The sequence below is a fragment of the Lissotriton vulgaris genome, chromosome 9, assembly GCF_964263255.1.
Source record: "Lissotriton vulgaris chromosome 9, aLisVul1.2, whole genome shotgun sequence".
NCBI lineage: Eukaryota > Metazoa > Chordata > Amphibia > Caudata > Salamandridae > Lissotriton > Lissotriton vulgaris.
Window position 1 is genome coordinate 650,179,854 of NC_141697.1, and position 24,591 is coordinate 650,204,444.

The following is a 24,591-nucleotide window of genomic DNA, read 5'->3' on the forward strand; positions in this document are numbered from 1 at the left end:
CCCGGTCAGCACCGAAGACCCCACCCGCATGATGAACACCATCCACTCCGGATCACCAACCGACCCCTGCCCCCACCACATCTTCAACAAGGCCGACTCCATCATCGCACCCCAACTCCAGGACATCATCAACATCTCCTTCAACACCGCCACCTTCCCGGAGAGCTGGAAGCAGGCCGAGCTCAGCGCCCTCCTGAAGAAACCAACCGCGGACCCCACCGACCTCAAGAACTTTTGCCCCATCTCGCTCCTCCCTTTTCCTGCCAAAGTCATCGAGAAGACCGTCAACAGACAGCTCGCCGCCTTCCTCGAAACAAACGGATCCCTCGACCCTTCGCAGTCCGGCTTCCGAGCCAACCACAGCACCGAGACAGCCCTCATCGCAGCCACAGACGACATCAGATCCCTACTCGACAAGGGTGAAACAGCAGCCCTCATCATCCTGGACCTATCTGCGGCGTTCAACACTGTCTGCCACCGCACCCTAGCACAACGCCTCAGCAACATCGGTATCCAAGGGAAGGCCCTGGAGTGGATAATCTCGTTCCTCGCCGGAAGAACCCAGAGAGTCCGCCTCCCCCATTCAGATCCGAGGCCACCGAAGTCATCTGCGGCGTACCACAAGGATCCTCACTCAGCCCCACCCTCTTCAACGTCTACATGAGCCCCCTCACAACCATCGCAAGCCAACATAACCTCAACATCATCTCCTATGCCGATGACACCCAGCTGATCCTCTCCCTCACCTACGACCCGCCACCGCCAGAACCAGCCTACACGAAGGGATAAAAGACGTCGCCGAGTGGATGAAGAACAGCCGCCTGAAACTGAACTCAGACAAGACGGAAGTCCTCATCCTGGGATCATCGCCCTCCGCGTGGGATGACTCCTGGTGGCCCCCTGCCCTGGGCATCACCCCCAAGCCAACGGACCATGCACAAAACCTGGGCTTCATCCTGGACTCCTCCCTCACGATGACCAGACAAGTCAACACTGTGTCCTCATCGTGCTTCAACACCCTGCGCATGCTCCGTAAGATCTTCCGATGGATCCCCACCGAAACCAGGAAGACGGTCACCCAGGCTCTCGTCACCAGCCGACTGGACTACGGGAACACCCTCTACGCTGGAACCACTGCCAAACTACAGAAAAGACTCCAGCGCATACAGAACGCCTCCGCACGACTCATCCTGGACATCCCTCGCCACAGCCACATCTCGACCCACCTGAGAGACCTGCACTGGCTCCCCGTCAACAAGAGGATCACGTTCAGACTCCTCACCCACGCACACAAGGCTCTCCACAACATGGGCCCAAAGTACCTCAACAACCGCCTCATTTTTTACACGCCCAGCTACAACCGGCCAGCCTCGCCCTCTCTGCCGTACCACACATCCGCAGAGCCACCGCTGGAAGAAGATCCTTCTCCTACCTGGCGGCCAAGACATGGAACTCCCTCCCCATCCACCTACGGCTGACCCAGGACCACCTCTCCTTCAGGAAACAACTCAAGACCTGGCTTTTCGAGCAGTAACGGACCCCCCCACCCAAGCGTCTTGATACCCTACCGGGCGAGTAGCGCGCTATACAAATTGCTGATTGATTGATTGATTCCTCACCGTTCTATGCCAGGAACCTGAAGTTACTAAGATGTTATGTTATATGTAGAATGTTGATGTTCAAATAACTGTGGTGGTTGGAGTTTGGTGGCAGCTGGCTGTGAAGATCCTGTCTACCATGTAGCTTCTGATTAACCAACTTGAACCGCCAGCATACTTACTACATTCTGCCTATGACCTTACTTTTACATCACTCATGACATGGTCAGTGACATCAAGACATCTCAAATGACGTCACTGATGACATCAGTGGTGCACCATGCATATGTAATGTTCAATATCTAATTATAGAAAACAAATACAAGGACATTATAGTTATACAATAGAATTTAATAAACCCTAGAAATTCACTGAAAAAAACAAAAGGTTACAGGGACGTTATAGTTAGGAAATAGATTTTAAAAAACCAAAGAAATTCACTGAAAAAACAAAAGGTTAAGGGACATTACAGTTAGGAAAAAACAAAGGTTACAGTGACATTATAGTTAGGAAATAGATTTTGAAAAACCAAAGAAATTCACAGAAAAAACTAAAGGTTACAGGGACTACAGTTAGGAAATAGAATTTAAAAACCTTTGAAATTCACTGAAAAAAACAAAGGTTATAGGGATGTTATAGTTAGGCTGACATTTCACTCGTACAAAACCAGAGAAATTCAGCAGTTTTAGTTAGCTGAGTTAAATATAACTCGCACCCTGCAATGCACTTCTTATGACCTCACATATGACATCACTCATGACATGGTCAGTAACATCATTGATGGCAACTCAAATGACATCATTGATGACATCACTCATGACATCATCCATAGAATCTCTGATGCACCCACTCACACCCCCATATAACCTTTCATACACCCACAACTTCCACACTACCATTCTCAAACCCATTCACACATCCATACTAGTACTTACACAGCTACTCGCTGATTCATAGATCAACACACACATCCATTCACTCACTAATACAACTACTGACATATCAACTTATACACAGCAAAATCAAAGGGGATGATGGACGGAGTGTTGAACATTGCATGCACTCGCCCCCAGTCAACTGATCTGGGTTTAATCCATAATCATTCTTTAGCTCACTCCGCCACCCCAGTTCAGACATAACCATATGCAAATCAGTCTGACCCTGTGCTTCATGGGAACAGTCCAGCCTGAACTGCTAAACCATGTCTTCCCTGGACCGGAAACAAGCATCCTGGGACTGGTTTCTGGCTAATCAGCTGTCATCAGCCAGGCTAGCTTGAATCCAGTGGAAAAGTGAGCAAGGGACCCACGTCTGGTCATACCCTGTCAACTTAGGGAAAACAAAGCAAAACCAAAGGGGATGATGGACGGAGTGTTGAACATTGCAAAAACTCACCCCCAGTCAACTGATCTGGGTTTAATCCATCATCATTCTTTAGCTCACTCCGCCACCCCAGTTCAGACATAGCCATATGTAAATCAGTATGACCCAGTGCCTTATTGGACCAGTCCAGCCCGAAATGCCAAGCCATGTCTTCCCTGGACCGGAAACAAGCATCCTGGGACCGGTTTCTGACTAATCAGCCGTCATCGGCCAGGCTAGCTTGAATCCAGTGGCAAAGTGAGCAAGGGACCCATGTCTGGGCATACCCTGCTAACTTAGGGCGAACAGAGCAAAACCAAAGGGTATGATGAATGGAGTGTTGAACATTGCAAGCACTCACCCCCAGTCAACTGATCTGGGTTTAATCCATCAGTCTGACCCTGTGCCTCATGGGAACAGTCCAGCCCGAACTGCCAAGCCATGTCTTCCCTGGACCGGAAACAAGCATCCTGGGACCAGTTTCTGTTGGCAGGCCACTCTTGCATTCACTCACTCACCCATACAGTCACCCACAAACGCCAAACACTGCCTTTAACATACCCAGTTACTCAACTATATATGACTGACACATGCAGTCACTCGTAGAAAGAGCCTTACATACACTATATGTATGTATCTGGTATTTGTACAGCACAAACTAATCACCCCAGGGGGTCGCTGATCATGTCCTGAGTGATGTAATATGTGACGTCATAAGCATTGCATTGCAGGGGTGCGAGTTATAGTTAGCTTAGCTATCTATAACTGCTGAATTTCTCTGGTTTGGTACAGTGACATGTTAGCCTAACTATTGAGTCCCTGTAAGTTTGGACAACACTCCATTTCACGAATTAAAACAATTTTTTTTTTAAAACCATTGAAATTCAATGAAAAAACAGAAGATTAAGGCTAAGGTATAGTTAGAAAAACTTCCTAAATGTGTTTACTGTATTTAAAACCCACATAAACTGCACAAACCTTAGAAAGTCTAAAGTTCCTTTAAGTTATCATTTTTGCCAATCCCAAAATTTAGTATGACTCGTGTGCCTCCGTACAAAATGTTGTCAACTGCCAAGCCACACTACCTTAACTATAACTCTACCCAATACCATTCACAGTGTTCTCATAAATGATGTCATTTAAGATGCTATCAGTCTTGTTATGAATGCTATTATTTAAAATGCTATAAGTGATGTAATATGAAAGGGTATACGCAGTGCATGGGGCAGGCACATTTGTTCCTGGGAACCCACCACCAGGCCCAGGGAGTCACAATGTCCCTACCCTGCCTCCTTATGTCATTTTAAACTTTTTTCTTGGGACTCAGGACTAAGTCCCGAATTCAAAGATGGCTGCCACCACATTCTTGTTGATGTGGTGACAGTCAAGCAGATTTCACCATGAGATCTGTCGGCCCCCCTGGATCCTCTGAGGCGTGTAAAATACAAAGATTTTGAATTTTAATTGCTCAAAAAACTATTGAACGGGTTTACACTAAAGCATACAAAGCACTCTTTTTGGATCAAGATCTAACTAACTGTCACGTTTGGGGTAAATACGTTCAGCCGTTTGGGCAAGAAATGGCCGGCGGTGACCATGTCACCACAAGTTACTTCCTTTAAACATAGAAACAATGGCAATAATGACATGCTGACATGCTGAAAAGGTGTTACCACCCTATTCCACTAACGGCGGCCATGCCCTCTCAGATCTTTGCTGGTTGTAGACAGTGGTTCTTACCCGTACACCCATAAATCGGTCCTTGAGCACGATCCAGGACAGGAGGAAGACGAAGGCCTTGTTGCAGCAGAACAGCACAGCAGTGTCACCAGGGCCTATCTTTTGCAGAGCCAGGAAGAGGAGGTAGCTGCTGAGAGTCCATAGGAGGCAAAAGGGCCCAACCCGTCTCAGGGCCAACTGTGGGGTGCAGTTATCCAGGCCTAGGAATGCACCACTGTACCTGGTGGGGCAGCAGGAGAGGGGTCAGTGGATGAAAGCAGGTAAAAGCAAAACATGTTCTGTGCAAATTGAAGGAATCAAGGAGGATAGTGATACTGGTCTATTTATAAGGCTTCACATAATGCTCATAAGTAGATGCGCTTTAGAAAACAAAAAGACCTCAATGGTTTTGACATAACCAACCTTGAATTGATCAGAATCAGTGTTAAAATTGCAAAACAAAAAAGTAACAATTAAGTACAAAGGTGCAAGAAACCAGAAGCTGAACTCCTTGAATAAAACAGCTTTTATTTATGTGTACAGAAGTTAACTTTCATCCAGATCTCCTATGCCCGGACCCTTCCCACTCTCCCATCCTGCCCCATTAATTAGCTATGCACTCATCTATAGCAAGAAGCCTGTGATCTGAACAATAGTGATCAAATAATTTTAATTTTCCTATTCTATATAACTCCTAATCCAGATTCTGAGTGAGAGTGCTGGTCGAGCGTGCAGGGCTATGCAACTGATGTCTGCCCTGGAAGAGTGAGTCTATACCACCTAGTACATTCAAGAACTCAGGGGCTTGGTTCCAAGAAAAAATCAAAGGTTCCCCTACTGCTTCAAGGCTGGTCTCTCAGTTTCAGGCTAGAATTCCTGATACCCAGCCATAGTTACTATTGCAGAGATATCACTGTCAATCTGATTTTATCATCATTTTGTAGTCCGTCAAGAACAGTCAAACTGGTAATCTTACATATCCTTAACTTTTACTAGAAAGGAATCGGTGGCACGGTTGTTAGTTGGTGCAATCTTTGGACACTCCAGAAATCACATTTGGTTTGGCGGGGGGGGGGGGGGGGGTAGTCCTTGCCTGCTTTGTTCAACCAAGAACTCTTGCCTTGGGTCCCTGGAGGAACTTCTTAGGGGTAACATTCCAACTACCCCTTACCACCTCAAATCTAGTCATAATTTGTTTGCCACTTCTGGCATAAGAGAAATAATGAAGCCGAACCTGGGATCTGCATAGTACATTTTACAATCCAGCTAATTACAATTATAATGTATTTGCCTGTCTTTCAAATCTCCTTTCACATCACACTTTTGTGCGGTGTCCCAAAACAAGCTAAGAGCCTTCTCTGGACATTTGTGTACATCACCAGAATGTTTCCAACATAGGTTCACGCGAACACAACATTCTACCAACCATGGTGTAGCGTGCTACTAGTCTGATAATGGTGGGTTCTTTACTTAACACTGTTAAGTCAAGAACCCACCATGTTAAGGACCACACCACAGTGGTGTGGCTAGACCTACTGCCATCCAGTGAGGTCCCTAAGTTTGTTGCCTGGTGCAGGTCAGAGCGGGGGTTGGTGGCTGACGGATGACTTGTTCCAGGGGGTCAGTGGCCAATGGACAGCTTGTTCCTAGGGGGGTTTGGCAGCCGATAGCCGACTTGTTCTACGGAGGATGGTGGTAGTCGACAGACATGACTTGCTCACTTTCCGCCACCCCCCTCCCCCCTTAGCTATGCCACTGCCACACCAAGGTCACCAGCTGCTACTGCTATTTATAACACTAGCGACACAAACGTGTTAAGTAGTCGTGCCAGACTGTAATCCAAAAGCAGCGCTAACAGAAAATTTCAAACTAACCCCACCAATCAATCAATCAATCAATACACTTGTAAAGCGCGCTACTCGCCCGTGAGGGTCTCAAGGCGCTGGGTGGGGGGAGGGGGGAGGGGGAAGGAAGTGCCGCTACTGCTCAAAAAGCCAGGTCTTGAGGTGTTTCCTGAATGTGAGTTGGTCCTGGATCAGACGTAGGTGGCCGGGGAGGGAGGCTTCCTTTCCCTTCCCTCCCTAGCTTTCTGTTAAGCTATAAATATTTTCTCTCTCCTTTTCCTTCCCCTTTAATTCACCTCTCTCTCTCTCGCTCTCTTTCTCTCTTTCCCTCTATCTCTCTGTATACCAAGCTGTGTTTGCTGCAATCAAGCGTGGTAACTGGAGAGAGTGACAGAGGCCTGAGCCTTCTGAAACCAACCTCCAAAGACTGCAGTACACAGAGAAATGGCCGATTAGATAAACTGCCCCTTGGGCACTGTTAGCAGTTATATGTGTGGCTGTGTCTCTTCTCACACTCTCCACAACAGTCCATGTTTATGCCCCCTACAGCTCTACCGAGAATAACAACCTGCACCTAAACTGTTCCCATCAAGCCCAAACTACGACCAACAGGCTTGTTACCATGCTGTGGAAGGGCATCCAGGAATTTGGTGTAAATCAAAGTAATGCATGAACCCAGGAGGGCTATTGAAATGATACCTACAGATTAGCGGCTTGTCTAACAATCCAGAGGTACTTTTGGCATCCCATGGGGTAGGAAAGCCCTACTCAAATGCCAATATAATATAATACCTATGCATGGGCTCACACATTTTGGTAGAGGAAGGAAGCAGAGATTAAAAATCATACGCATTGGTTTCAAGCCAAAAAAGTGACCACATATTCTGCAGGCTTGGCACTCTTAATCATTTCCACAGACCCAGCATTATAATAGCTTTTAATGAACCCAGAACTCTTGGTCTATTCCATAGATCCATCACTTGTACTTACACAAAAAGGGCTTTTGAACAATCGCACACAGGTTCATCTTACACCATCTCATAGAACCAACACCTTTCACCATTCCACAGAATGAGAGCTGTTAAACCATCCTACACAACCAATGTCTTCATACCATCCCTTACCAGTGGCGGCTACCATGTACGAATGGTGTTGGGGCGGGTGACAAAAAACGTACCATCCTCCGCGATGCAACACCCTCCTTCGGTCTTCTGGCAGCCTCCAACGCAGGACCCAACAGCAAACTCCACTAAGCAATCCTGTTGCTGCTTTCACTAGCATGAGAGCAGTGTCAGGATTGGAGGGAGCAGCCTCATTCTGCACTCCTAAGAGAACTGTAGGCCTGCGCTTTCTCTAAACCAGCTGTTGTTTGTCTAACCCAGCTGTCTACGACACCGGGGTTAGAGAAGTTTAAAATGCGCAAATCTGGTTGTCTGTCTCAAGCCAAAGAGACATGCACAATTTAAAGAGCTCAGCTCCCTGCTGGAGCCACTCGGCACGTTATCACTGGCCCCGCCCTGTTCTGTCACTCAGTTCAGGACAGGTCGGATGCTAAAAAATAAAAAGGTAATAAATAAACGTAATTACCGCTTTATTTTTCAGTTCTGGCCTGTTGCTTTTCTTAGTAGGGCAACTCTCCTCTGCTCAAATGGAGGAGCCACCCTGTAAACTGTCTTATATTATCCTACTTCCAGGCGCTGTTGCATCATTCCATAGCACCTACCAATAGAACCCGAAGACCAGTGACAACAAGCATTTACAATGCAACGGTCTCGCCTTTAAAAAAGTTAGAGCTATTGGCATTGTAAATGACAACATTTTTATTTATGTGTTGCTTTTGAAAACAGATAAATAAATGCCATTGTCATTTACAATGCCAATAGCTTAATCTCTCGCAAATTCCACACACAAACACACAAACCCACACAGAGTCCCACACACATACATACCTACAGAGCCACACACAGAGCCACACACACACAGTCACATACACACACACAGCCACAGACACACTATCTATCCTACTACCGCCACCTCTCAACAGACATGCATTCGAAACATGCACATGTTCATGTGCTTACTCGTTCTTGCAATATTTTTTATATTTTATATAGCTATATGAGTTTGTGCAGGTAGTAGCTTGATATCACATACATATATCAGATATATAATGTGCACTTTCATGAAATATCGCAAACAGATACTTTTGTAAAGACATGCTGCATGTTATACCTAGAGTAACCCACAACTGCCTATATTTGTGTGTGAGTTTGTGTGTAGTAACCACTCTTAGGGGGTCATTACGATTGCGGTTTTCCCGCATCCTCGGGGCCGGCGGAAGCCACCGCCGGCCCCGAGGATGCGGAAAAGCCGCAGCGGACTGACCAAAGACCCACCGCCACATTAGGATGGCTGGTGGGTCCTGGTTTCCGTCCGCAGCTTTTCCGCCGCGGTCGGATTACAACCGCGGCGGAAAAGCTCTAATATGGTGACGGTGTCTTCCAGACACCGTCCACCATATTAGGATGGCCAGTGAGTTATGCTTTTCCGCGGCGGGTTTTCCGCCGTGGAAAAGCATACGGAACTTCACTGCGGGGGCCCGTTGCGGGCCCCCTAGGTGAAGGGGGGGTGGGGGGTGCACATGGGGGGTACCTATGGTACCCCCCTGCATTTGCATGCAGAAAGCGGCAGGCACCGCGCGGTGCCTGCCTCTTTCTGCATGCAAATACAATGCGTGCATTTTTAACATTGCCGCGGGTGCAGCTTGAAGCTGCACCCGCCGCAATGTTAAAAATAGAGGATGTGACCGCCAGGGTGGCGGTCACATCCTAATTGCACAGGAGGGAACTCCGCATGCCATGCGGAGGTTCCCTCCTGCTCTGGGGTCGTGGACGGACGCAAGTCCGTCCGCGATCCTAATCGACCCCTTAGTGTGTGTTTTTACAAACGTGACTAAAGGTATATACACAAATAATGAAATTTAAATACGGGAATAATGTTGCAGCATTATATACAAGGCGTAGTAGCCATGTGTGTGACAGTGTATAGTGGGACATGCACTTGACATACATATTTACGTACTCCGGATTACACGTAAGGCATGCTTTAAACATGCAATGTTATAAAAGTGTTAAAGTTCGTGTAATGAAGGCAACCCATGCATGAACCTAGAGAATTTCGCAGCTCTGTTCGTATTCCACATTATGTTTTTTCTGGGACTCACTCGTAGCACTATAAACCACTGTCTGGTGTGCCAGTATGCAGAGGAGCAAAAAGCCAATACTGTGAAACGTGTCAGACAGGACATGGGTCTACTTGCCAGATATGCTCGAGTCCCTTCAGTACGCGCCCGTATTAACCGCTCGCCCGCCCCTTAGGTGCAGGAGTTACTCAATTGGACTACAACCTACGCCACATACTGCGCTCAGCGCGTGTGAACTCCTTCTGGTGCCTCCGTTAACCACCACTCCCTCTCGCTTTGGAAGGTAGCTTATTCCCTTTTCCATGAAGGGACCCGATATTCTCGTCCTGCGCTGACTGACTCGTGTACGAACTGCTGAGAGATCATTCTCTAAAGGCACTTGCACCATAAAAGGTCCACAATCCAACTTTTTTACGTCCTCACCGGCCACTTTTAGCACCCCAGGAGCCCATTGTTAACCATATTTCCGGTCTTGACCTGCTAGCTTCCGGTTTCTGTGCCGCCACGGCGGGCAATTTGCCACAAATGCTTCCCTGCAGCAGATACTAGCTGTAGTCTACCCGGGCGCAGCTCCGCCAACCGAAACCGTCCGTGTTCGTTTCACAAGCCGATTCCACCAATTGGAAGAAACGTCACGTTGAACTCCAAGAATTGTGACGAAAAATAGATCGCCATGCATCAGGAAAGCCAGCCATATACCAATCAGCAGATCTACTTTGCGTCCGTTCGTCTGAGAAACGTCCCTCTTGAAATGGGTCCTTTTACCGGCGTTCATAGAGAAGCAGAGCAGCGAGCGCCATCTTCGAACGGTTCTAGTGGTCCAATTTATCGCAGTATGCGTTCAAATACAGCGCTGACCTCACCGACTTACTCTCAAGTTTAAACTCGAATAACACTTTTTTTTGCCTGGTTCTACGTCATTGTTATCGGCCCAAAAATAATTCTACATACAGTGGACTATTTGTCACGAGTGACTATTTCCCGTATGAGAAGTACATTACAACCAAGTCTCTCAACCCACACATTAAGAAACATCGTTTTAGTCTATTTTGCTTAGTTGCCAAGTTTTCAGATTGCTTACGTGTGACATTTCCATGCATGCAGTCTACTTATGATGAGTGACATTCAAGAACCAAAATGTATGATACTTTCTCGCGAGTAAACCCGAGCAAATAAAGTGCATGGAAACGGATCAATGTCAGAAATTACAACATTTTTAGTAATAAGAAGCACCCGTGGGAGCACAGGGAGGAGGCTGCGAGCGAGCGGCGGAGCTGGCACAGACCGACGAAAAAACAGCCCTGGAAAAAAAAAAAAAGGAAACACCCACAATGGCCCACCTCTGAATGACGAAACAAAGGGGGCGGGGCTTAAAAAACACAGAAACGCCCACGAATCTGCTCCCAGAATGATTGCCACATCTCTCTTCCAATGGCTAGCCTCCATTTATGGAGCTAGCCAATGGAAGGGAGAGGCGGGTTCAACCCCAGTATTGGAAAACAAAATTTCTCGAGCTGCGCGACACTGCTGCGCAGTGTACGCCAGTCGAGACCTAAAAAGGACTCACTAAATAGCAGGGCCAGGCTGGCCATAGCGGACACCGGGCATTTCCACTGTGGGCTGGAAGGGTAGGGACCGGTTTTGTATCGGTGGGGGGCGTTTCTGTTGCTGGAGCCGTTTTTGCAGCAGTGTTGCAAAATCGGCCCCTTGAAACAAAAGCACTGCAGCGTACCTACCAGCCCTCCCCCAGAGGCCAGTTGGACGCCAGGGCTGGTTTGCGATCTCACTCAGGCCCTTCTAAATAGGCGCTGAACTGCGATAACATGTGGGAGAAATCTCTTAGCTGAAGACCGAAAGATCACAGGGGCACATCATCAAGAAACATATTGATACTTTTTCGGCACATAGCGCCGAAAAAGCGGCGAATCTTATATCGCACAATCATCAAGGCGGCGTCAACATGCATTAGCGCATGTTAGCTGTTAATTTTCTGAACGCCTCGCCTCACATCACTAATTAGATGCAGAATAGACGTTCCTCACATAGAATCCATATAAAACATCACTGACACAGCATCGCAATATTTACAAGGATGCCCCAGAGCCGCGAAGCGCCGATAATAGTTGCGCTAATGCCCCTTAATGCTGTATCCTAATGTCTGGTATTTTCTTGCCTACACTATGTGTACTATTAGAGGTAGATTCTTGGGTTGAGGCCACAGGGTCCTATCAGCAAGCTCATCTCCAATTTTGCTGGATTATCGATAGTTTTCCAGCGATGTTGCCCCATGTCGCCGGCTATCGCAGGAAATATTATCGCCAAAGCGCTAAACGTTGTTGATACATCGCTAGCCTGGCGATAATTTCCTGCGATAGCCGGCATTAGTACAAAACACGCCAAGCGTGTTCAGCGATGATTATCACTGAGTCTTGCTAATATGGCCCACAGAGAACAGAAACTCTTCCGATTGCCTGTAGACAGCCACTATCTCAGGGCAGGGATGTCAGTCTGCTAGACAGCACAGCTGGTTCCCAGGGGCAGACAAGCTGAATATTTCAGATTGAAAACAAGCAGAAAAAGAACAAAGAAGTACTCTTCTTTTTCATGCATAGAGAAGATGGGTACTTTCTGTTCAGGTGCCTAATCTCAATGAATCTGGTGCAAGTAGCAGAGAGGTCTTGAAGCCACAACTAGAGAAGAAGCGAATGAGCCCAGGCAAATGATTAATCAGGATTTCTGGATATCATCCGCTTCAAGGATGATCGAAGACCCCGTGGCTGAAGTAGTCATCCAATGTATAGCCCACTAAAGCCCTTGAGTCGTTCAGAAACCGGCTAGAGCACCAGCCATCTACCAAGGACATTCTGAACCTCAAAGTGGATGTAATTGTGGAACCAGAATTAATCATTTCCAGGTTAACAATTGTGTATGTTTCCCTGTGCATGGAGCAGTCGAGCCGTCTGACCTTGGAAGCACTGAAGAGAGAGTAGATGTCGGCGGCGCAAGGGTGGTGTCTTATCCATCCCTGGGTATGTGAATCTTTGCATCAGTCTGCCAAGCAAGATAAAGGGTCAACAAGCAAAGGACCACACTAGTCCTTTTCTGCCTACTTACTGGGGATTACAAAAGACCAAAACCTATGGTGGTCAGTGGCTCAGTTATTTTCAGTGCACTCTACAACCTGTGGTGTTGCATTGTTTACTTGACTACCTTTACAGTGTTGAGGAGAACCTCCTATGCAGGGGGACAAACATATGGAGAGTCAGATGGGAAGTACAGAAGCACGACCCAGTAGTTGGAGTCGCCCTGCTCAAGGACTCGGAGTCAAGATTCTCATGAGGGTGCAAGGTGGTGAAGGGGAGCATCCCTAGTTGGGAACGGTCGGCAAGACACTACGCGTGATGGAAGATCCACAAGGGAGTACCCTACCAGGAGTGATCCTGATGAAGTGTCCACTTGTCTTCAAGCGGAGCAGGCTACATTCATCCATCTCTGTGCCACAAGTCAATATCACGCGGAATCCAAGTACTTTTCATGGAAGGAGCAATGTGGCTGAGATGCCCCAGCCAGCTGCAGTGCCCCACATGACCGTCACCATAGGTGTTGAGGTTCAACTCTAGAGGGCTGAAATGTGGTACTTCTTGGATTCCAGAGTTTCAGCCTGACCCAGAGAGACCCTGCAGAACACAACAGCCCGGTGGGCTGACGTCTTCTCAATCTTTGAGTGGGACTTAGGCAAGGCCCAAGGAGTTGAGTGGGAGAGGGAGAGAGAAAAAGAGAGAGGGAGAGAGAGAGGGGGGGAGAGAGTGAGTCTGTGAAAACAGGGTCTCCTACATTTGTTTGGCCAGTGTTTTATTTTTCTTTAGATATGTTGTGTATTGGTGGTGAATGCTTTCAGCGTGTAACTTTTTATGTCACTTATAACAGCTGTTATTCTGGAAAAATATATACAGAGATACATTCTTAATCAATTAGTTCAGCTGTGAGAAAAAAAAGACTGAATCCTCATTTAAAATCTTTTGGCGTAGGGTAGTGCAGCAAGCCTTCTTACTGCGCTGCCCTACGCCAAAAGAAAATGGCAGGAATGCCATGAGATACTGTGCATTCTTGTCCTCTTACCCAGTGCTGGTGCACAATTGGCTGCCATGCACCAAAGCAGGCACCATTGCACCAATGGCGTAAGAGTGTCTTCGTTGTGGGAATGATTATCTTTGTGCAGGAAGGGAGGGACACCTTTCTGCACCAAAACAACCAACTGAGGCGATTTCCTCCTTCTAAAAGAGGAAAACACAAGGAGTCATAAAGTTATTTCTCCTCTTTACGCCTCCCCTGGGCAGGCGTAGGCTTTTGACGTATTCCCAGGTTTACAGAACATTGTAAATTAAAATTAGGGGATGTGTCAAATGCCAAGGGTATTACGTGGGAACACCCACCGTAACACCCATAGCACACCTCTCCATCGCGGTGTGAGGCAACGAAGTGACTTGCGCTGCGTTGCTTCACACCATATCTACAAGACCTTGAAAAGCCACGCAGGGAGGCTTTATGTGGCCTTGTAGAAATGGCACAGCACTGTGCTCCACCTGAACGCCAATAAAATTGACTTTTTGGCGGCACACAGGGGCTTGTAAATGAGTTCTCTATGTAACAGAAAGGGGAGTATCACCACGGAGAATCATAGATTCTGAATGGGATGTATCATTGAGAAAAGGAAAATTTTTCCTTTTGTAAAAAAACCCTCACTCACCAGCCTAGTGGTGACATGCTTCATCATTGGGGTCCACCCTGATGACCGAATGTCATCAGGGTGTGCTGCGACACCTGAACTACAGTGGAGCTGGTTATTGTAAGTGATAAGTGCAGAAAAAATGTTAAAAATTGTCCTGGTATGACTTGTATGAAAAAAACTTTATTTGCAAGCTACTGGACAATGTTAAAAAAGTGATGAGATACTTAGTAGGTGATTATGACCAAGAGTATCTATGTGGGCGCACAGCTTGTAAATGAGGCCCTAAAACTTTATTCAATTCCTTCAACATAGGAAACTTGTTTCCGCGGCTTCCTGCTTCATGTACAATGCAGGTAGAAGCAGTGCCAAAGAAACAGACATTTTTGAGAAATTGCAAGGGTTACCTGAATGCGTTGCACTCACTACAGTCACCCGCAAGACCAAACAGCCTGGCTAGATCCACATGTTTGTGGATTTGACTCTGCCTAACAAGACCACACAAAAGCGAGACAGAGCACACTAGCAATGGATGATATATGGCCAGAACTTAATAGCGTCAAGTGCTTTTGAAAACCGACGTCATGATGGGGCAAAACTTTTCCCACACCCCTGAAGCTGATGAGGTAGAAGAGAATGAGCGTTGGGGTCTCCTCATCTTCTGAGGTATTCCAAAAAGTCAATCGAGAGCTGCTTGTTGAGGTGACTGCCGCCATTAATGTCAGTGATCATCTTCTCATTGAGAGACAGGTATAATAACAGAACATAACATGCCATGACATGTCATAACGTAATATGTGTATTTGTAAAGCACATCTTCACCACAAAGGTTATCTTTGTGCTGAATAATAGATGTTTATGGTTACCCTACTCGATGGTACGCATTTTATCACTCTCAGAAGGATGAAAGGGAAAGATTGAAGGTCGCACTCCAAAGGCTGGGCGACTGTGGCCTTTTGGTCTATTGTGACATGTGCAAGTTCCTGGAAAGAAGCAGGGATATTGGGGGGGGGGGGGGTTTAGGTTATGTGACATTAAGGTGGACCACAAGAGTATGCAGACAGCAGACATCGAGACTGTCCGCCCTCCTCAGAGGGTATCATAGGTGTATGGATTCCTGGGGACGATCAGTCATGGTGGATGATTACACTTAACATGGCAAAGGTCACAGAATCACTTCGGAAACTCAAAGAGAGAACCGATTGGGTGATGGAGGTTGACAATAAAGGTGCTTGTGAGGCAATAACACTTTCAAGATCCTCTTTGGCACTACATAGAAACCTGTGCCCATAGTGGATGCCAGGCCATCTGGGCTAGGGGCAGTCTTCCTCCACAAACTCTCAAAGGAACTACTTTTCTAAAGCGTATGCCACTCTCGTGATAACGGTCACACAGCAGCGCTATCCCCACATTGACAGAGAAGCAAAAACCATTTAATGGTACTGTTTTCATGTTCATGTCTACTTTGATGGATACCTATTTCAGGTGAGGACAATTACAGGCCTCTAACACCTATCTTTAAGCTCCTCACCCCACACCCTGTATCAAAAAACGAGGGTTGCAATCCCCTGATTATCAATTCTGAAGGAACACTGACTAGGAATGGCCAACAATCTGGACTACCTCTCATGATGCCCTGTTCCTGTTGCCGAGTGGGAATCAGAAGAGGTTCGCTGAAACATAGGTGTACTTATGCATGATAATCGATGGAGCCGTCCCAAAACACCTTATGCATTGCTCAGCAGGTGCAAAGGCAGCGGCAGATGACAGCTGACAAATCATTAGCATTGAGAACTGGTGAGCTGGCACACAATGACCTTATAAAGACCTAGGTCAGACTACATGAAAGGGTGTCTTAACCTGCATATATCAGCTGATGGAAGGTAAGATCACCCAGTGTCTCATGTCGAATGACTGAAAAAGGACATTGACTTTTGCCTGTTATATCCAAGGAGCTAAGTGATTACACTAGAGTCACACTCAGTGGAGACTAATACAATGCCCACAATGGGGACACGTCTTTGGGGCTTATTACAAGTCTGGTGGTCACGGACCACCAGACTCGCAGGGCACGGCGGTGGTGATTTCCCGACTGCCTATTATAACCAGGGCAGTAAGGCCACCCTGGGACCACCGCAACCTGCAGGGATCATAGATCCCTGTTGACGGTGTGGTGGTCTTGAGGCCGCAATATGCTTAGTGGGGCCACTGCGGCCCTGCCAAGCATATTACGAGCTTCCTCACCACAACAGTTTTTATAGTGGCGTGACCACCATGAAAAGTGCTGCGGTGAGGAAACAAAGGGGGCCTCCGTGCCATGTGGATACACACAGGGGAGCACAACATGTGCCCTTTGTGTGCATGCACCCCAGTACCTGCACAACATGGACTGCAGAAGTCCATTCTTTGCAAGCCCTGATTTTGCGTTCTCATTGCAGTGACTATTTCATAGACAGTGCCGTTGGAACCCAAAGAACCGCCTGCCAGACAGCAGAAAACTCCTAATCTGGCGGATGTTTCAAACATGGGTTTGGCAGTGTGGAAGAGAGGTGGTCCCGCTCCCGCACCACTAAACTCATAATGAGGCCCTTTGTATTCATCGAGAAACACTCATGGCACCTTGATATCAATAGTCCCGAGTACCTCAGCAGATGCAGTGATCACAAAATAGAGATCCTGGCAGCCCATGTGATTCTGAGGGAGAGTAAAATGGACAATGTTTCACCCTTTCAATAACAGCGTTTCAGGCATCCCTTGAAAATCAAGTCTTTCAGAATCAGTGAATCACCCCAAGGCAGCTATTGTGGAAATAGCAAGGACCCCCTGAACCACTCATAAGTTGATTCCTAGGACAGGGAAAATTTCATCAATGTTTTATCACTCCTAGGCAATCTTCAATATATAATAGTGTATAGAAAACCAAACTTTAAGTCAGACAACATTTATGTACATTTTCTTAATCCAATGACAACCAATAAAAAATGAAGAGTAAAAAATCAGAATGAATTGTTTTATTTTTATAAAAAGTTAATTTAAAAAGTCCTCACCTAAGGATTAAAAACAAAACATACATTGACTAATTATAAATGCTTAGCATTTCTGAGTATCTTGGCAGGTATCTGTCCGCCATTATGGACAGAGATTTGCTATTTGAGTGTAGTCCAACTTAGATAGGTCAGACTATCATTATAGTTATGTACATAGATATACTTATTTAAGTATAACATGAATGGAAAGCATTTACTGTTTTATATAAATAAATGAGTAAATAAAAATTGCTGTGTTATAGTCACTAATATAAAAATTTTAATATTGGTCTTTCTGTATAATTTTGTTTAAATAGATTTTAATACGTGGCTTCCTGAAGAAGGCGTCTCCTCTACGCCGAAACGCGAGTCGAAAAGAATAAATCTCTGCCACAATTTGATTTTATGATTCACAGTATTGTATTGTTTATTATTGTTATGTTTTTCTGATGTATATAATTAGTCAATGTATGTTTTGTTTTCACCCCAAGGCAGCTCCAGGTGGATCTGGAAGCTGAGGGATTTATGACAACACTAATGACAGTATGAGTTTTGTATTGTTGAGACTTGTATGATTTTACATGATGTTTTTAAAATGGTGTATCTTTTATGACCTGTCTTGGGAAGGACGAATAAAGAAAGAATTGAATTGATAGTCTGATTTACTGTCCTCGAAAATTGAGCTGTGGTGGACCTCACTGTTGTGATTTTTGCAGACATTTTGACCCACCACAAATTCTCACCGATGTGTCTTGGTGGTGGCAAATATCCCAAAATCAATTCTTTGTTGCCTATCCAGGATATCCTGGTCCAGATCCTTGAGTCACCCAGTCACGCCTGGTGCAGAACAAGTAGAAAATGGGCACGCTCTATCTTCTGGGCGTGAGTCTCCTAGCGTGTATTTTTTGTACTCTTAGTCAATATATATATTTTTTAGGTCTCGACTTTTCCATTCCGAAGGAACGGGAAATGGCGAGAATTCAAGTGCTTAAAATACTCGTGAAACCACGGGTTTTTTCGTGCGGTTTTCTTCGAGTTCACGTGGCCACAGGCACGCGCTTTTGGGCCATAAACTTTCACAGCCATCTGTTCCCCAATGTCCCTCCCACCCTTCCTTTGATCTTGCCGCGAGTTCTTACAGGCTAATGGCCCTCCCCCTCCCCCTCCCCCTCCCCAGCATTGCGCATCGCTTGTTTACTCCTGTCTGTCTATCTTCGATCACTCTGCTGCTCTCTAGCTATGCTTGTTATTTATTCCTTTTCGTGTCCGTCTGTTCTCCATGTTACTCTCGGCTTCGGCTGCCTCTCTGCTGCCCTCTTCTGTGGCTGTCTATCCTCGATCACTCCGCTGCTCTCTAGCCAATCTTGTTATTTATTCCTTTTCGTGTCCGTCTGTTCTCCATGTTACTCTCGGCTTCGGCTGCCTCTCTGCTGCCCTCTTCTGTGGGTGTCTATCCTCGATCACTCCGCTGCTCTCTAGCTATGCTTGTTATTTATTCCTTTTCGTGTCCGTCTGTTCTCCATGTTACTCTTGGCTTTGGCTGCCTCTCTGCTGCCCTCTTCTGTGGCTCACCCCCTTATCTATTCTCCTCTGTGCCTCTTTCTCATGTGTGCTTCTCGTTCTGCCCCATCTCTCCCCCACTGTATCTGTCACTCCTGTCTGTCTATCCTCGATCACTCCGCTGCTCTCTAGCTATGCTTGTTATTTATTCCTTTTCGTGTCCGTCTGTTCTCCATGTTACTCTCGGCTTCGGCTGCCTCTCTGCTGCCCTCTTCTGTGGCTGTCTATCCTCGATCACTCCACTGCTCTCTAGCTATGCTTGTTATTTAATCCTTTTCGTGTCCGTCTGTTCTCCATGTTACTCTCGGCTTCGGCTGCCTCTCTGCTGCCCTCTTCTGTGGCTGTCTATCCTCGATCACTCCGCTGCTCTCTAGCTATGCTTGTTATTTATTCCTTTTCGTGTCCGTCTGTTCTCCATGTTACTCTCGGCTTCGGCTGCCTCTCTCCTGCCCTCTTCTGTGCCTGTCTATCCTCGATCACTCTGCTGCTCTCTAGCTATGCTTGTTATTTATTCCTTTTCGTGTCCGTCTGTTCTCCATGTTACTCTCGGCTTCGGCTGCCTCTCTGCTGCCCTCTTGTGTGGCTCACCCCCTTATCTATTCTCCTCTGTGCCTCTTTCTCATGTGTGCTTCTCGTTCTGCCCCATCTCTCCCCCACTGTATCTGTCACTCCTGTCTGTCTATCCTTGATCACTCCGCTGCTCTCTAGCTATGCTTGTTATTTATTCCTTTTCGTGTCCGTCTGTTCTCCATGTTACTCTCGGCTTCGGCTGCCTCTCTGCTGCCCTCTTCTGTGGCTGTCTATCCTCGATCACTCTGCTGCTCTCTAGCTATGCTTGTTATTTATTCCTTTTCGTGTCCGTCTGTTCTCCATGTTACTCTCGGCTTCGGCTGCCTCTCTGCTGCCCTCTTCTGTGCCTCACCCCCTTATCTAGTCTCCTCTGTGCCTCTTTCTCATGTGTGCTTCTCGTTCTGCCCCATCTCTCCCCCACTGTATCTGTCACTCCTGTCTGTCTATCCTCGGCCCCTGTGTCTCCTCTCCACTGCTGTCCCCCCCTATCGTTTCTCCTCGTGTCTGTCTGTTCTCCATGTTACTCTCGGCTTCGGCTGCCTCTTTGCTGCCCTCTTCTGTGGCTCACCCCCTTATCTATTCTCCTCTGTGCCTCTTTCTCATGTGTGCTTCTCGTTCTGCCCCATCTCTCCCCCACTGTATCTGTCACTCCTGTCTGTCTATCCTCGATCACTCCGCTGCTCTCTAGCTATGCTTGTTATTTATTCCTTTTCGTGTCCGTCTGTTCTCCATGTTACTCTCGGCTTCGGATGCCTCTCTGCTGCCCTCTTCTGTGGCTGTCTATCCTCGATCACTCCGCTTCTCTCTAGCTATGCTTGTTATTTATTCCTTTTCGTGTCCGTCTGTTCTCCATGTTACTCTCGGCTTCGGCTGCCTCTCTGCTGCCCTCTTCTGTGGCTGTCTATCCTCGATCACTCCGCTGCTCTCTAGCTATGCTTGTTATTTATTCCTTTTTGTGTCCGTCTGTTCTCCATCTTACTCTCGGCTTCGGCTGCCTCTCTGCTGCCCTCTTCTGTGGCTCACCCCCTTATCTATTCTCCTCTGTGCCTCTTTCTCATGTGTGCTTCTCGTTCTGCCCCATCTCTCCCCCACTGTATCTGTCACTCCTGTCTGTCTATCCTCGGCCCCTATGTCTCCTTTCCACTGCTGTCCCCCCCTATCGTTTCTCCTCTCACCGTGCTGCCGCTCCTCTGTGCCTGTCTCTCTTCTGTGCCTGTCTGTCTCTCATCTGTGCCTGCCTGTCTGTCTCTCCTCAGTTCTGCTCCTCATACTGTTACCCTGCATGCTTCGAGTGCAGCACTCAGCACGCCGCTCGCTTCCTCATTCCTCCGACAGAGTTTACCAGAAAGGTGCTGAGGAGAGGGTGTCTCAAGAACTTGTACGACATCAGCGTTCTCTCTATTTCTCACACTTCCATCTTCTTGCCTTTCCACCTTTCCCTCCCTTTTCACCTCTCCTTTTTTTCTTCTTCCTTTTTCCTCCTCCATCTGTTTCTTTATTTTTCTGTTTATTTCATTCTTTTTTGTTTCCTACTCCTATTTCTTTGGCTTGTGTTTCTTTCTCTTCGTCCCCTATTTCTTTCTTCCTTCTTCTCTAAGTCTTCCTATCACATCTATCTACCTTCTTCCGTTCCTCCCTTCCCTTCTTTTGTGTAGCACACTTATACAATGTATTTTTTCCTTGTTTTGTGCCAGGGCTCTCTTTGTGTGGGGGTCGCCCTCAATAAGCAGCATTCCATCCATTTTATTAAAGTGAGGTGCACTATGAGTGAAGTTTTAAAGAGGAGAGGGAGGTGGCTACTTAGAACTCGCTAGATTGTGTACAAACGCAACAGAGCAAAGAGACTGAAAGATTCAAACCTGGATGTGGTGCCACGCAGCTTGAGAGTGGATAGTTAACAAGATTAACAAGCATTGGCATAGCCAATAGGTCAAGCATTTGGGACCTTATAAGTGTTTAGCCATGCAACAGTTGGTGTTGTTGCACCAAGGATATTCTGCTGCATAACTAAATACTTATAGGGTCCAAAAAGCGAGACCTATTGGCTATATTTATACAGGCACGCGCTTTTGGGCCATAAACTTTTACGGCCATCTGTTCCCCAACTCCAGCACCTCCCCTCTCTCTCCCCGTGCACAGCCTTACTTGCATTTCTCCTCCCCCTCCACAGCCAGCTTCCCCCAGGCCGTGTTCCCTCCCACCTTTCCTCCTCTCTCCCTGCTGGCATCCCCCCTCCCTTCTCGCCCAGTCCTTCTTGTTTGAGTCTGTCTTGCCCTTTGCCCTCTTCCTTCCTCCTCCATTTGTCCTGGCGCCTCCATTTCTCACCCCGCTTGGCTGCACCTCTTGACACCTCCCGGCTCCTGCTCATATCTCTGCTCTAACGCATTAGACCCACGATGGGTATTCGCCGATTCATCGCTTTCCTGCCTCTTAGACTTCCAGTTCCAGCGCTTAAAAGCCTCTTTTCCCCCCAACACCGTCTTGTCACGCCTCCATCGCGTTCTTTCTATTTTCACTGTTATGACTCCATGGCGTCTTTCCACATAGGTGTCCTTTCAGTCAGAATCTCTGCCTCCAGTTTTTCCCCATCCTCAGAGTCTATTTTACGTTTTTGTCTTTTTGCCAATCTCAATTCATCCCCCGTAGCCCGTCTCCAACCATCTGTTTACTTCCATTCCTCTTCCTGTAGTCCCTTCACTTCCATCTGCTGTGGCTCCCCCTCATCTCTTTTCACATCGTTTGCTCTCCCTTGTGCTTTTCTATCCTTTTCTTTGTCTACTTCCATCCCACCCCCGGTCACTCATCTAAACCCAATTCTTCCGTTATGTTTAATCCCCTTCTATCTCGCCGAAATTTCCCATGTCTTCACCTTTACTCGCATTCCGTTCACGTCAGACTAAATTCTCCCCTCATGCTGATCTAGAAGTCCTATCTCCGCCATCTAGGTTTCAGTTCTATTGCCACCCTCGTTCACTGACTAATATCTCTCCCAGGAGTTGAGTTCCTTGAAGTAAGTGGGCGGTCATGTGGGCGCTATCTGCCAGCACCAAATGTGCACACCAGGGGCCGTGGATGCTAAAACACTACGGTGAAATGAAGTCCCCACAGTACCCTCGTGAGCCTTCTGCCTCCTCCCGCGTGCACGACCTGACCTGCCGGTGACTCACGCGCCACACACTCCCTGAACCTCGGCCGGTCACACTCTGAGCCGAGACGCGCGCCTTTATTCCCTCATTCTACCCGAGCTGCGCTGTCTTCACAGCCGGGTGATTGACGCTGTAAGAACTTCCCCAAGGAGAATGCCTTTGAGTGCCCCAACCGATCACCGCCGCCTCTGGGGGTGTCTAGTTACACTGGGCTGTATACGCCGCTCAGCTGCCTCATTGTATTGGTGACCCTTCTTTAGTTCAAGGCCTCTGTTTGGTGCATGAACGATGCAGGCACTAATATTTCTTTAGGTGTTTTTTAAAGCACCTTTTGTAGATTTATACAGTTTAAGTGCCAGGTCGTTCATAACAATACATCTTGGCTTTGGGGATAGATGCTCCACTGTGGAGGTGCACGTGTGTTCTTTTACATCTAAACCAGCGTACGGTGTACATTTCTCAGCAATCCCCATACAGACAAGCATTTGCAATGCAATAGGTCTCGCATTCACGAGAGTTTGAGCTATTACAATTGCAAATAAAAATGACTTTTATTTTTGTTTTCATTTTAAAAACATAAAGGGCTTTGTCATTTACAAAACCAATAGCTCCAACTTTCCTACTGCGAGACCTATTGGCAATGCCAGTGCTTGTTATTTTAAGTAGGTTTAGGATTTTGCTTCGTCAGTAGACTGTTAGGCTAGTCTGCATCCCTATCATCTCTTTTCAGAACAGAGAGGAAAGGTCCAGCAGACGATAAGGCAGTTGCCTTCAGCTCGTTTTTTGCAATCACATCAGTAATTTTCTAAATGAGGACTCAATGTACTGCAATCTTTTACAATCAGAGCAAAGCTCCAAAAGTGAGCGAAACACGATGGGCTGTAGTTTAGAAGCTAAGAACTGCATGTAATAATCCGATTAAAATGATGAATTTATTGGAGCGTGAACAATATGATTTTTATCCAATATCCACCCAGCAAATATAAAAGTTGTTGTTATGATTAAGATCTTAAGAGCTTACAGAGTGACTTTAAACAACTTACTTAAATTCCTAAACAACGCCAAATCGTGTCCTTTTCCTGGCAGGAAGGATTCTGTGATTTTAAGAGGGGCAGTGCTCCGACTAAACAAAAGTCTTTGAAAATCTCCAGCGCCTGAGAGAAGTGTTCCTTTTCTCACGGACATCGAGCATGTTAAGAGGAACGACAAGGAGAAGCAACCGCGTGTGCCTTCAACCCGGAAGTGTTCTCAGTAAGAAGGGATTTTTTTCAAGTGCAGATCAAGGGCCTCAGCTCAAGGTCATTAGCCACCTTTTGTAGGTAAAGATAGTAGATCCTGTTTAAGTGCAATTTTTGCAAAGAACTCGAAGTATAGCCTGGGAGGCTTTTGTTGCCAATCACATTTCTTGTTGAAAGGGTACCTTACCACACTAAAATAATTACTTTTTTTTAAAATCCCACTGTAGAGTTCCTTGTAAGCTCTTCTAGGAACGAAAGATCTAAGGGCCATATTATCAAGAAAGGGCGATACATTATCGCCGCTTTTATCGGCAGGAAACTGCCACTAAAGCGGCGATAATGGGCTTGATAATGCGGGGAATGAGATTTTGATATCAATTTATGATCAATTTAATAACTTATCTCATTCATCTATTTTGGACCGCTAGTATCTGTCATTGAGTAAAAGACAACCCCCGCATAGGTTAGACAAACCCCATTAACTGACGCCACTCGGAAGAACCACTTACAACTGATAAAGTTTGAAAGTTTTATATAAAAATCAAAGTTGGATGCAATTCCAATCCTCTCGGGATCAAAGTATACAAAAGAATACAAAAT

General features: G+C 46.6%; 1 protein-coding gene across 1 annotated transcript in view; it reads right to left on the bottom strand.

Moving 5' to 3' along the window:
- Window positions 1-24,591, bottom strand: part of LOC147692040 (solute carrier family 35 member F3-like) — a 155,866-nt gene that overhangs the window by 26,541 nt on the left and 104,734 nt on the right. Inside the window, exon 4 of the mRNA XM_086936723.1 lies at window positions 4,701-4,920. Coding sequence (XP_086792849.1) covers window positions 4,701-4,920 — 220 coding nt within the window. The remainder of the gene's footprint in view (window positions 1-4,700; window positions 4,921-24,591) is intronic.